We start from the raw sequence: 14,992 nt of genomic DNA, 5'->3' as shown, positions 1-14,992 counted from the left end.
ATGTGCTCTGAAAAATCTTGGTGTCTCAAGTGGGGGTCCCCAGTGGCTGAGGCACCCAAAATCAATGTATCCTTTCAAATATTTTGTCATTCAGCTGGGATTGTCAAGGGACCTAATGGAGTTCGGTAACACAAACCCATTGAAATTTAGATCCCTAACCCCCTTAGGATCCTTTGATAATCCCAGTGTAAATTGTTCTTTTATTTTATATTCTTACTTGAGCTTAGTGTATGGAATTGCCCAACTCAAACCAAGTTTAATACAGTTCAATTTTATTCTGAATGTAAAGATCCTGGTATTGACTGATCTCACATTTCATATATTTGCACATCCTCAAATATTATAGCAGCACATTCCCAAAGACCTAGCCAGAACTAGGGATCACCCAGAATCTGTTTCGATAAAACAATAGGCCAGCTCTGCATCTCACCATTTTCCCTACAATAAGAAATAAAAACCTTGTGATTTCTAATTTCTTGTAAAATCTACACATTTACTGACATTTTTTCTCAGGGCCTCTTTCACCTCTTTGTTTCTCAGGCTGTATATGAAGGGATTTGCCATAGGTGTCAGAATTGTGTAGCAGACAGAGAACACTTTGTTTAGGTCTCTTAGTGTGTTGGTTTTTGGTAGCAGATACACAATGATCAGGGTCCCACAGAAAATGGTCACCACAATGAGGTGAGAGGAGCACGTAGAAAATGCCTTTTGCCTCCCGGCGGTGGAAGGGATTCTCAGGATGGTGAAGATGATACACACGTAGGACATCATGGTTAATACAAATGGAGGCAGAGTGAATATAGCAGCCAGGATGGTAATGACAAGCTCTATCTGGTTGGTGCCATTGCAGCAGAGATTTAACATTTCTGTGGATTCACAGTAGAAATGATCGATTTTATTGGGGCCACAGAAAGTTAATTGTAACATAAGAACTATGACTATGATAATAGCCAGAAATCCATTTATCCAAGACCCAGCTGCTAACGACAGGCAGAACCTGGTATTCATGAGGGCTGCATAATGGAGCAGTTTGCATATCGCCAAGTACCGATCATACGACATCACTGCTAGCAGATAGCATTCTGCAGCAGCAAAGAAACTAACAAAATAAAATTGTATCATACAACCACAAACAGAAATGGTATTGTCCCCTGTCAGGAAACTGGCCAGAACCCTGGGCAGGAGGATGGAGGTATAGAAGGTCTCCAAGCAGGACAAGTCCCCCGGAAGAAGTACATGGGGATGTAAAAGTGCCGATCAGCCACAACTTGGCCGGGAACATCCTCATTGTTGCGCTAGGTCACAATGTAGATCACTAGAAACAGCAGGAAGAGTAGGGCCAGCAGTTCAGGAAGATCCCTGAATCTCAGGAGGACAAATTCTGTGATGGACGTTTGATTCCTCCCTTCTGTGTTTGCCATGGGGTGTATCTAGGAAGGATAAAAAGTGAGGAAGAGAAAAATACATCTTGGAGATGATTGGCAAAAACATACTTAAGCTTTAACCCAGCAAAGAAGAAGTTGTGGGGGAAGGAAGCCCCCTGGTTTGATAATGGAGTTGCAGGAACAGAGCTGGCTGGCATGTTGATTCTTTGGATATATTACCGTAAGTTTTATGCAGCAGATTTAACAAAATATCAACATCTCTCAAATCGGACCAGGAACCCAGTTGCTATGTTGAAGGGTCTGAGAGCCCACCATAATAGGCAGCCATTTAGACACACATAGTTTGATTCACATCATCTCGTATCTCTTCTCATGACACAGTTTGTCCAAATGTGGGATACCATTACTGAGACAGTCTTCATATTTTTGTATAAGCCAAATCAATCAATCAATAAATCTCGTGTTGGACGTCAGACTAGAGGATCTAATGGTCTTTTGTGGCTTTCCAATCTATAAATCTATGAATGTACCTCTGTGATTCTTTCACACTGTTACACAGTTCCAAAATATCAAAAATTCCCAACAGGTAGAGCCAGATTTACCACCTTTAGCAAATATTAATAAGTGTTGAAAACCCTTTCCATTATATAAGTTGTGGAACCTGCAAATGTTTAAATTGTGCTGGGAATTCTCTCCCTGTAACATGAATTCTTGGACTATTAAGGCTGAGACTTTGATAGTACTCTATAGGAGTTAGGCACCCACTCCTCTTGACGAGTTGGGCACCTAAATCCATTAAGAAAAGGAGTACTTGTGGCACCTTAGAGACTAACCAATTTATTTGAGCATAAGCTTTCGTGAGCTACAACTCACTTCATCGGATGCATACTGTGGAAACTGCAGAAGACATTATATACACAGAGGCCATGAAACAATACCTCCTCCCACCCCACTCTCCTGCTGGTAATAGCTTATCTATTACCAGCAGGAGAGTGAGTTTGTGTGTTGGGGGGGCGGAGGGTGAGTTGTGCTGGAAATGGCCCAACTTGATTATCATACACATTGTAAGGAGAGTGATCACTTTAGATAAGCTATTACCAGTAGGAGAGTGGGGTGGGAGGAGGTATTGTTTCATGGTCTCTGTGTATATAATGTCTTCTGCAGTTTCCACAGTACGCATCCGATGAAGTGAGCTGTAGCTCACGAAAGCTCATGCTCAAATAAATTGGTTAGTCTCTAAGGTGCCACAAGTACTCCTTTTCTTTTTGCGAATACAGACTAACACGGCTGTTACTCTAAATCCATTAAGGCACTTAGAAAATTCCAACCAATATTGGTAGGAAAGTTAAAACTTTTATTTCACTGATTTTTCTATTCTCTCTCTCTCTCTCTCCTTAAGTATTTAGCTGTATATCTATCTCTCTAGCTCCCATGTATATAGAATGAGTGCTGTGTGTCTGCAGGCTACAGCGTCCCTGTTTCACCATCTGTGTTTATCTCCAGCAGCTACAACTGGCTTTGTCCCCTGCTATGGAATCCTCTCTGGGACCTTGTGACCAGTGTGAACCTCTAATGACTCAGGAAGGCCTCTTCAAAAACAGGTGGGATTGATTGGTTCACAGAAACATACCTAGCAGAGGGAAACAGGGTTAAAACAATAAAATCCTATGCACGTATTGTCTGATTTGACGCACCATTTCAGTCTCTTGCTGAAGTTCTCATAATCCTCATCGCAGCCGTCCAGGAGGTTCCAGTCTTCCCTGGAAAAGTTTTCCTTCAGGGTTGCCTTGTCAAAAGCTACCAGTTGGTGCCTTCTGTTCACCGTACACAGTGCCTTTTTCTTCACCTTCACAGTGAACGTGAGTCTGGCTCTCAGCAGGCGATGGCCGCTTCCGGTGTTGAACGATGGCACTGCTGAAATATCCTGCAGGATGCGTCGTCTATCGATCAGGAAGTAATCGATTTCATTCTTTGTCTTCGCATTTGGTGCGATCCGGGTCCATCTTCTGTTGGCCTTCTTTCGGAACCAGGTGTTACCAATGAACATTCTCCTCGTCTCTGCCAATATATCTAGTCGTTCTCGCACCTTTCTTTCTCCGATACCTATGAACTTTTCGCCCTCTCTCCCTCTTCCAACCTTGGCGTTAAAATCTCCCATCGCAATCCTTTATGTGGAACTCTGAGTGAGGGTTTCCTCCAGCTCCTGATAGAATCCTTCTATATCATCATCTTTGCATGCACTTGTGGGAGCGTAGATCTGGATGATTTTGAGGGTATTGTTTCGGTTCAGTAGGAGGTAAAGCACCCCGATACGTGATGACTTCAAATGGCATGAGACGATTTGTCTATCTAAACACTGCCTTTCCTTGCCAGTTTAAGCAGGTTCCACTGAACCCAGGTACCCCGCAAAAACAATGAGGCAGGTTGCCCCCTGCAACCCCGGCCTCTCAGATAATCTGACACCCCAATCAGAATCTCTCCCCACTTATTCATAGATTCCAAGGCCAGAAGGGTCCCTGGGATCATCTAGACTGCATCACTGTGAAACACAAGCCTGAATTAATTCCTGTTTGAACTAAAGCAGATCCTTCAGAAAAAAAAAAAATCCAATCCTGATTTTAAAAGTTCCACTGATGGGAAATCCACCATGATTCTTTGTAAATTGTTCCAGTGGTTAATTACCCTCACTGATAAAAACTGTGCCTTATTTGTCGTATGAATTTGTCTAGCCTCAACTTCCAGCTCTTAACCCTTGTTATACCTTTCTCTGCTAGATTGTTGAGCCCACCCTTATCACATTTCTGGTCCCCACATGGTAACTTACAGACTGTGATCAGTTTGCCCCTTAACCTGCTCCTTGTTAAACTGAACTGATTGAACTCCTTGAGTCTTCCAATCCTTTAATCGTCCTCATGGCTATTCGCTGAACCCTTCGTGAATTGTGGGCACCACAACTGGACGCAGGATTCCAGCAGTGGTCGCACCAGTGCCAAATACAGAGGTAAAATAGCCTCTCTGCTCCAGATCACCCCGTTTATATAGCCAAGCATCACATTAACCCTTTGAGCCACAGGCTGTTTTTTTATCCACTCCGAAGTCCCTTAGTTCAGGGTTCCTGCCCAAAGGTCCCCTGGGGGTTCGAGAAGGGCGTCTGAACCTGACTACACTGGTTCATGCAGTGTCATAGCTGAAAGCTTGTCTCTCTCACCAACGGAAGTTGGTCCAATAAGAGATACTAACTCACCCACCCTGTATCTCTCATACACTGCTTCATGCATTTCTCCCACGGGGCTTTTCCTTTGAGCATCAGACCACTGAGGTCTGTCTACTGCTACCATGAGGGAGTGCTTGCAGAATTTAACCCTTATTTACCCAGACCACAGCCACCCAAAGTAACTGTGCGTATCAGCAGGACTTGGACCCGGGCCTGTAAGGTTAACGGGTAAGTAATTTCCCCACACTGCAACCTGGCAGTGCCTGTAGCTGACTCATTCCCTGTGGCCCATAATCTGCAGTGGTTGTACGCCACGGTAAATTCCATCCTGCATGATCGGACTGAAAGTGCTCTTGGCTCCTTGACCCTATATTCGCCCATGGGGCGCACCAAGAAGTGTCCAGGCAACAATGTGGATCCCAGCCAGCTGCCATGCCCACCCTGCTTCTCTGTGTCTGAAGTCCTGGTACTGACCTCGACTCTGACTTGGATTCTGACTCCTGATCGACCCCTGGAAACACAACTGGGATGCTGATACCTGGTTTGGACCCTCGTCCCAATTCCTGATTCTGTCTCCGGCTCTGACCCTCCGCTTGACTCTTGACCCTGTTACTGACTCTGACCCCTGGCTTCACATGCTGGCACATGGTAGATGTGCAGGCGAACGAGCCCCTGATGGCTCACCACCCGATCCATTGTCTACCGCCAAGATCTAAGATACAACTGCATTTACTCCAATCCCTCAGACAGAGACAAACACCTACAAGATCTACATCAAGCATTCTTAAAACTACAATACCCACCTGCTGAAGTGAAAAAACAGATTGACAGAGCCAGAAGAGTACCCAGAAGTCACCTACTACAAGACAGGCCCAACAAAGAAAGTAACAGAACGCCACTAGCCGTCACCTTCAGCCCCCAACTAAAACCTGTCCAGCGCATCATCAAAGATCTACAACCTATCCTGAAGGACGACCCATCACTCTCACAAATCTTGGGAGACAGGCCAGTCCTTGCCTACAGACAGCCCCCCAACCTGAAGCAAATACTCACCAGCAACCACATACCACACACCAAAAACACTAACCCAGGAACCTATCTTTGCAACAAAGCCCGATGCCAACTCTGTCCACATATTTATTCAAGTGACACCATCATAGAACCTAATCCCATTAGCCACACCATCAGGGGCTCTGTCAAGGTTCCTCCCCCACTCTGAACTCTAGGGTACAGATGTGGGGACCTGCATGAAAAACCTCCTAAGCTTATCTTTACCAGCTTAGGTCAAAACTTCCCCAAGGTACAAAATATTCCACCCGTTGTCCTTGGACTGGCCGCTACCACCACCAAACTAATACTGGTTACTGGGGAAGAGCTGTTTGGACGCGTCCTTCCCCCCAAAATACTTCCCAAAACCTTGCACCCCACTTCCTGGACAAGGTTTGGTAAAAAGCCTCACCAATTTGCCTAGGTGACCACAGACCCAAACCCTTGGATCTGAGAACAATGAAAAAGCATTCAGTTTTCTTACAAGACGACTTTTAATAAAAATAGAAGTAAATAGAAATAAAGAAATCCCCCCTGTAAAATCAGGATGGTAGATATCTTACAGGGTAATTAGATTCAAAAACATAGAGAACCCCTCTAGGCAAACCTTAAGTTACAAAAAAGATACACAGACAGAAATAGTTATTCTATTCAGCACAATTCTTTTCTCAGCCATTTAAAGAAATCATAATCTAGCACATACCTAGCTAGATTACTTACTAAAAGTTCTAAGACTCCATTCCTGGTCTATCCCCGGTAAAGACCAGCATATAGACAGACACACAGACCCTTTGTTTCTCTCCCTCCTCCCAGCTTTTGAAAGTAACTTGTCTCCTCATTGGTCATTTTGGTCAGGTGCCAGCGAGGTTACCTTTAGCTTCTTAACCCTTTACAGGTGAGAGGAGCTTTCCCCTGGCCAGGAGGGATTTCAAAGGGGTTTACCCTTCCCTTTATATTTATGACAGGCTCGTTCACCTGCACATCTGCCAATGTGATATATGCCATCATGTGCCACCAATGCCCCTCTGCCATGTACATTGGTCAAACCGGACAGTCTCTATGCAAAAGAATAAATGGACACAAATCTGACATCAGGAATCATAACATTCAAAAACCAGTAGGAGAACACTTCAACCTCTGGCCACTCAGTAAAAGATCTAAGGGTGGCAATTTTGCAACAGAAAAGTTTCAAAAACAGACTCCAAGGAGAGACTGCTGAGCTTGAATTAATATGCAAACCTAGATATCGTTAACTTGGGTTTGAATAGAGACTGGGAGTGGCTGGGTCATTACACATACTGAATCTATTTCCTTAAGTTAAGTATCCTCACACCTTCTTCTCAACTGTCTAAATGGGCCATCTTGATTATCACGACAAAAGTTTTTTTCTCCTGCTGGTAATAGCTCATCTTAACTAATTAGCCTCTCACAGTTTGTATGGTAACTTCCAACTTATCTGTATGTATATCTGTGTCTTACTATATGTTCCATTCTATGCATCCGATGAAGTGAGCTGTAGCCCACAAAAGCTTAAGCTCTAATAAATTTGTTAGTCTCTAAGTCCTCCTGTTCTTTTCCCCATTATTGTATTGGCTACTGAACTCTATTGGTCACTAGTCAGTATTTGTGACACCCCCACCCACCTCATTTCCTCTACTCTGCTGCCATCTAGTGTTGATTTCCCAGCATGACAGCCTGTTGCTCTTCTCTCTATAGCTGCCTCTTTCCCGTTCTTGACTCTCATGTCACGTGGTGGCCCTTTGTTTAATATAACAGCCCATATCTCACTCCGTAACATCTGCGACTATCCACCTTTCACTATGCAGCACAGAGGTCCTCGTCTCTTCAGTGCTCTCTACTCAGCACTTACACACCGTTATACAGCTTCACCTCCCTTTCCAATGGTCATTTGGCAACATAACTTCTCCTTTCTTGCCCCTCCACTTTGGGTGCTGTTCATTGGGCAGCACAGCTGCGCCTGTCCTCTCTGACCTCTTGTGGCCCTAGACAGCATAACTGCATCTCTCCTCATTTCTTACCTACTGCTAGGTGGGTGCTGTTTCAAACTACAGCCACTGGGAACAAAATCGTACAAAAAATGATTGCAACATTAGTGGCTACAAGAGCGTATACTGTGGCAGCAGCTCTCAAAGGCTTAGCAGGGGTTTCCCATCCATCCAGCGCCTTTCTTCTGATGTGGGCTCTGTGTCCAATGGAAATGCACAGATTGAAGCTACCATGACAGATTCCCAGTGGCTCTCCAGGCTGAGATTCTCAGAGGCGTGTAAGGTGATGTGCATCCATCTCCCATTTCAAAGGGATTTGGGTGACTAACTCTGTTATGTCCCTTCTGAAATCCCTTCCACAGAGTCGGAGCCCTACAATTCTCACTGGTGCCCAGCTCCCCTACCTCTGGCCAAGCCCTGACGTGATCCCAGTGACTGAGCCAGCACTGCCATGTTTGGCATCACAGAAGTTCTGCCCGTTGGTAGGTGGTTGCCGCTTTCTCTCACCATAAGTTGCCTCACCCCCTGAGGAAAGGGCCCTATGTGGAGCAGAGCTGCCTGGGGTACCTGGGGCTGACTAGACACTGTGCCCTCAGAACTAGCCCTGTTGGACATTGGGCTTGTTGCAGTTAGTTTTGGGGATGCTCATTGTAACAGGTCCCCTCCCTTTGAACTGCTCTGTGCAGCTGGGGGAAGCAGAGCAGCTGGTGCCCTGCAGGGCCATGAGCAGAGTCCCTCGTCAGTGACCGTTTGACAGACCCGACCCCTGGAACGGGCTCAGTTCTACGGGTGCCCTGGCAAACCCCCAGCTGGGCCTGGACAGTCCCAGTGGACCTGGCGTGTGAGTCTACCTCTTTGTTTGCCCAACCTCCCTGCCTCCAAGGGCCCGGTGAGCCTGGAGCTGTCGCTTTCCCGGAGCTGGTCACAGCCGGGTGTAGCCCAGATAAGAGCTATAACGCTGTTCCTGGTGAAGTGTCCAGAGGTCACTGCTGGGGCCTGGTTGTTTGCCTCTGGCCTCTGTGAGTTCAGTGAAGATGGTTGGTTTGCAGAGGGTTATGACGGTAATATGCACAATTTCAGGGGTGGCAGATTTCCCAGGCTTACGTTTCCAACTCTGCTGCACAAGGAGTTACTATTTTTATTGTCCAAACATTTATTTTGATCAAGAATGGCTTTTCTAAAGATCTAAACAATTGGTTACAATTTTGTCTCCATTCTGCCTAGTGCCCATAACTCCATGATGGGAACATGGTTATGGCCACCTCCCTCCCTGGTCCTTCCACTGAGAAGGACAACACTGAGTGCTGAGATTTTCACTAGGACTTTTCAACTTAATTTTAATGGGGGATGATTGCTGAAATCACCCAGACAGCCTGAGGTTTTCAAAGCTAAGTTATCTCAGAGTCTTCGCACGTTTTTGCAAAAGCCACATTTACTGACTGCTTTCCTCAAAGCTTCCTTGACTTCTCTGTTTCTCAGGCTGTAGATGAGGGGGTTTACCAGGGGAGTCAGGACCGTGTAGCAAAGAGAGAAAACTTTGTTTAGGTCTCTCAGTGTATCACGTTTCGGTAGCATGTAGACAATCATTAGGGTTCCATAGAAAATTGTCACCACAATGAGGTGAGAGGAGCACGTGGAAAAGGCCTTTTGCCTCCCGGTGGTGGAAGGGATTCTCAGGATGGTAGTGATGATGCACATGTAGGATGTCAGGGTTAGTAGGAATGGAGGCAGGGTGAATACACAGGCTAGTATGAAATCCATCAATATGACCTGGTGGGTGTCACTGCAGGAGAGCTCTATCAGTGGGAGGGCATCACAATAGAAATGGTCAATTTCATTTGGGCCACAGAATATTAACTGTGATAGGAATAAGACCAAGATGGTAATAGCCAAAAAACCATTTAACCAGGAGCCAGCAGCCAACTGGAAGGAAAACCTGATATTCATAAGAGTTGAATAGTGCAGGGGTTTACATATCGCTAAATACCGATCATAAGACATCGCTGCTAGGAGATAGCATTCTGTACCTGCCAGAGACCCAAAGAAATACAGTTGTGTGATGCAGCCACTGACTGAGATGGTTTTCTCCCCAGTCAGGAGACTGGCCAGCATCTGGGGCACGATGGCTGAGGTGTAGCAGGTCTCTACGCAGGACAAATTCCCCAGGAAGAAGTACATGGGGCTGTGAAGATGCTGGTCAGCCACAACGAGCACCACAATGAGGGTGTTCCCAGCCACGGTTGCCATGTAGATCACTAGGAACATCAGGAAGAGAAGAATTTGCAGGTCAGGGAGATCCCCGAATCCCAGGAGGAAGAATTCAGTGATGGCTGTTTGGTTTCTGCAGTCTGCCATTGGTTGAGTCTAGGAACAATAAATCTGTGCGACTGAATTGGAAGGACACAGAGTTAAAAGTTAATCAAATCTTGTGAATTAATTCCATAAATATTCAGAAAATCCCTCCCTCTCCTGGTTACAGGCTGAAATTTTAAGGCTAAGTTTAGATTTCAGAGCAAAGTGCTAGGAAACTGAGTCCGAGGACAGAACATTGCTCTGATGGGGAAGAGGGTGTTCGACACGGATATCAGTGATTACTATAAAAGCCCATTTATCTGGTAGCCACATACTGATATGACAGATCAGATCATTTCTCTGTCTATCATATCCTTTCTAGTGACATACCAGAGCTTAACAAAGATGCTTAAATGCTGTATTTCACTTCTGGCAATGGCCAGAATCATTCCATGTCTTAAGAGTCAAAATCAAACATCAACTAAAATCTTGGACTGAGATTTTTCAATGTGGTCTAGAGTTCTTAGGCAACGTCCTGCTGTTAGATTTCTTTCCATTAATTCTAACAATATATACTGGTATATTCAGCATTTCAGTGCCCTGTAGGAGAAGGAATAATTTTCACCCCCTCACAAGAGATCAGTTCATGCCATAAATTATGAAGTGGAGTAAATTCTCCCTTAGTGCCTGTGGTGGTGATGGGAACATGTTGAGGGACTGGCAGTGCCTTTTCTGATTCCCAACAGTAGCTATGTAGCAGTCATAAAATACAGCTCTTTGGAGGGTGGATCTTAAGAAGGTGCAAAACCAGGCTGATGTACAACCCTAACTGGGAAATGACCCTCCCCACTTCATAATGAGTGTGAGATGATAATACAGGAAAGGCACTGGGTGAAAAAAAATGCTTTCCCTAAACTCAAAGTCTAGAAACAATCTGGCATGTGTGATCCGGGCTAGTAAGACTCTATCACCACTCGCCACCCCATTGAAAATTCATGGAAGACCGGAGACATACCAGAAGACTGGAAAAGGGCAAATATAGTACCCATCTATAAAAAGGGAAATAAGGACAACCCAGGGAATTACAGACCAGTCAGCTTAACTTCTGTACCCGGAAAGGTAATGGAGCAAATAATTAAGCAATCAGTTTGCAAACAGCTAGAAGATAATGAGGTGATAAGTAACAGTCAGCATGGATTTGTCAAGAACAAAGCATGTCAAACCAACCTGATAGCTTTCTTTGACAGGGTAACAAGCCTTGTGGATGGCGGGAAGCGGTAGATGTGGTATATCTTGACTTTAGTAAGGCTTTTGATACTGTCTCTCATGACCTTCTCATAAACAAACTAGGGAAATACAACCTAGATGGAGCTACTCTAAGGTGGGTGCATAACTGGTTGGAAAACCATTCCCAGAGAGTCGTTATCAGTGGTTCACAGTCATGCTGGAAGGGCATAATGAGTGGGGTCCCACAGGGATATGTTTTGGGTCGGGTTCTGTTCAATATCTTCATCAACAATTTAGATAATGGCATAGAGAGTACACTTATAAAGTTTGCGGACAATACCAAGCTGGGAGGGGTTGTGAGTGTTTTGGAGGATAGGATTAAAATTCAAAATGATCTGGACAAACTGAAGAAATGGTCTGAAGTAAATAGGATGAAATTCAATAAGGACAAATGCAACATACTCCACTTAGGAAGGAACAATCAGTTGCACACATACCAAATGGGAAATGAGTGCAGAAGGAAGAAGTACTGTGGAAAGGGATCTGGGGGTCATTGTGGATCACAAGCTAAATATGAGTCAACAGTGTAACACTGTTGCAAAAAAAGCAAATATAATTCTGGGATGTATTAGCAGGTGTGTTGTAGGCAAGACACGAGAAGTAATTCTTCCACTCCTGGGCACCACATTTCAGGAAAGATGTGGACAAATTGGAGAAAGTTCAGAGAAGAGTAACAAATACGATTAAAGGTCAAAACCTGGGTTTGACCCACATCCCAATCCTGACTCTGTCTTTGGCTCTGACCCTCAGCTTAACTCTGACTCTGATTTTTGCTTGACCCTCAGCTTGACCCTGACACTGGCTCTGACTCCTGGCTTCAGTTCTGGGATCCCAAGCTCCTGCCACTAGTCCTGCCTACCTTTGCCAAGGATTCTGGAAGTTTTCCTGGACCACCCCTCACACTTGTACAAGGCCAGCCCTGTGGGACATGGAGGCAGTGGGTCACCCCCTACCCAGCATGTTGCAAGGGGCACTAAACACACCTGAACAGGTTGACAGCCCTCGGAGAGAACTTCCCATGGTGCGAACACAATTGGGCAGCTTTGACCAACACTCCGTGAAGTAGTTGGGTTACATCCTGTCTCCGAGGGCCTCAAAATGGACCCCAGGAAGGTGAACGCTGTTCGGACCTGGGTGGCACCCCTGGAACATCAAGGAGCTGCAGTGCTTCCTTGGGTTTGCTAATTTTTATAGGCACTTCATGCCTGGGTTTTCAGACCAGATAGCCCCATTGACAGTGCTCCTCCCCAAACACGCCTCTTTCACCTACTCTCCGGAGGCTCAACAGGTGTTCAACCAGCTCAAGATGTCCTTCACCAGTGCTCCAGTCTTGATCCATCCTGACCCAATGCGGGCCTTTGTCAGTGAGACTGATGCATCTAATGTTGCAATTGGGACCATACTTCCCCCAGAATCAGGCCCCCAACAGCACCTGTTCCCTTGTGCTTATTATTCTCGGAAACTCACACCCAGCAGAACAAAATTATGAGATTTTAGATACGGAGCTTCTAGCAATCAAAGCCACCTTCGGGGAATGGCGCCACCACCTTGAAGGTGCCCAACACCCAATACAGGTATACACAGATCCTAAAATCTTGGACTATCTCCGTAGGGCAAAGGCGCTGAACCAAAGACAGCTTCAGTGGGCCCTGTTGTTCACACACTTTTATTTTACCATCACCTGTCACCAGAACAAGGCAGCCAATGCCCTGTCCTGAAAAGGGGAATACCTCCCTGACCATACCCAGCTGCTGTGCATCCTCAAGCCCTATATTTTCCTGGATGCTCTATTCCCCAAGACCACTTCCTCCTTTAGTTAGTAAGAAGGCGCCCCTCAGCACCTTCAGACACCCTATCTAGACTCTAGGTGATTATTACTGTGGATTTGATAGTCAAGCTTCCCTTATCTGCCAAGCATACCATCATCCTCCTAGAAGAGCCTGTCTGGGCAGCACCCCTAGAAGAGATGATGTAAGACCTAGTGGGTCTATAGGACTACCAGGCAACAAACATCCCCACATTGCTACCTGTAATTTGATTATTCCTTGCAACACACAATCTGCAGTGGTTTAACACCAGGGGAAGTTCCGCCTCATGTGATCTGACTGACAGTGGTCTTAGCTATCCCTGATTGGCTCCTTGATCCTATATAAAGCGATGGGGTGTGAAAGGAAGTGTCCAGGCTCTGGTTGAAGAAAGGCTGTTTCAGTGGTGACTGTGGGGTGCTGGCTCGGTGGCTGGCTGGGCAGAGTGAGATGGATGAGAGAAATGAAACTGAAACCAGGCTAGACCATGAGTACAGGGAAAGCATTGATGAAGACTGGATGCCAGCAAGGAAAAAGAAAAGGGGAGATTCTCTGCACCCAGAAGAAGGACCAGCAAATAGGAGGGCAGGAAAGGGAAATGGGGGGAAATTACCTAACAGTAAAATCCGTAGATAAGGACATAAAGATAGGAGATATCAACCCCCTGAGAATGGCAGAGGGGATCAAAAAAGTGCTGGAGACAGAGCAAGAGCTAAGATGGTACCTGCTGGAGACTCATTAGTGGAATGTAAAAACAAAGACCAAGTAGGGACACTCCTTAAGACAAAGGTGCTAAGTAAAATACAAATAAGTTGTCAGCTACCCAAATTCCTCACAGAAACAAGATGGGTAGAATCTGGGGTGCCAAATGAAATTTCAGGAAAGAAAGCAAGGAATAGGTGGAGATAAGGTGATAAGTGCTAAGTGGCTAATTAGCAGAAGAGGCGTTGATAGCAAGTGCTTGACAGCTGTGCTGGTCACATTTTAAGGGAGGGATGTGACCAGATAGTCCAGAATATCAGAGTAACTTTAGGGTATCAAAGTCCTATAGTCCTCTTTCTGTGAGATGCTACAGCGGCCAGAGATTTGGTCATGTTGCAAATAATTCCAATGGGAAAATAAAGTGCAGTAAGTGTGGAGGTGACCATTCACAGGATGACTGTGAGGAAGGGACAGAGCAAAAATGTTGCAACTGTGGGGGAAACACAGCTCAGAATATGCAAGCTGTACTGAGGGGAGCAAGCTAGAGAAACTACAAGAAACCCAAGTTGCTAATAACATGTCCTGTGCAGAAGCTGTTAGGAGATACCTAAAAGAGAACCTGATGTGAGGAAAGGCAATAGCCTGTGTCATAAATATAAAGGGAAGGGTAAACCCCTTTGAAATCCCTCCTGGCCAGGGGAAAGCTCCTCTCACCTGTAAAGGGTTAAGAAGCTAAAGGTAACCTCGCTGGCACCTGACCAAAATGACCAATGAGGAGACAAGATACTTTCAAAAGCTGGGAGGAGGGAGAGAAACAAAGGGTCTGTGTCTGTCTGTATGCTGGTTTTCTGCCAGGTATAGACCAGGAATGGAGTCTTAGAACTTTTAGTAAGTAATCTAGCTAGGTATGTGTTAGATTATGATTTCTTTAAATGGCTGAGAAAAGAATTGTGCTGAGTAGAATAACTATTTCTGTCTGTGTATCTTTTTTGTAACTTAAGGTTTTGCCTAGAGGGGTTCTCTATGTTTTTGAATCTAATTACCCTGTAAGATATCTACCATCCTGATTTTACAGGGGGGATTTCTTTATTTCTATTTACTTCTATTTTTTATTAAAAGTCTTCTTGTAAAAAACTGAATGCTTTTTCATTGTTCTCAGATCCAAGGGTTTGGGTCTGTGGTCACCTATGCAAATTGGTGAGGCTTTTTATCCAACATTTCCCAGGAAAGGGGGGGTGCAAGTGTTGGGAGGAT

General features: G+C 45.2%; 2 protein-coding genes and 1 pseudogene across 2 annotated transcripts in view; all 3 read right to left on the bottom strand.

Moving 5' to 3' along the window:
* LOC140898396 (uncharacterized) overlaps positions 1-14,992 on the bottom strand; it is a 305,360-nt gene that overhangs the window by 20,392 nt on the left and 269,976 nt on the right. The gene's annotated exons all lie outside the window — the stretch shown is intronic.
* On the bottom strand, positions 469-1,421 carry LOC140897497 (olfactory receptor 6C4-like; annotated as a pseudogene).
* LOC140898410 (olfactory receptor 6N1) lies at positions 9,051-10,007 on the bottom strand. The gene has a single exon (XM_073312217.1). The coding sequence runs from the start codon at positions 10,005-10,007 to the stop codon at positions 9,051-9,053; it is 957 nt and encodes a 318-aa protein (XP_073168318.1).

This window comes from Lepidochelys kempii, chromosome 14 (genome assembly GCF_965140285.1).
Source record: "Lepidochelys kempii isolate rLepKem1 chromosome 14, rLepKem1.hap1, whole genome shotgun sequence".
Classification (NCBI taxonomy): domain Eukaryota; kingdom Metazoa; phylum Chordata; order Testudines; family Cheloniidae; genus Lepidochelys; species Lepidochelys kempii.
Note: the sequence above shows the minus strand (reverse complement) of the source record. Positions and strands in the feature narration are given on the sequence as shown.

Coding starts and splice junctions, on each gene's coding strand:
- LOC140898410 (XM_073312217.1), bottom strand. CDS start 10,007: ATGGCAGACTGCAGAAACCAAACAGCCATCACTGAATTCTTCCTCCTG.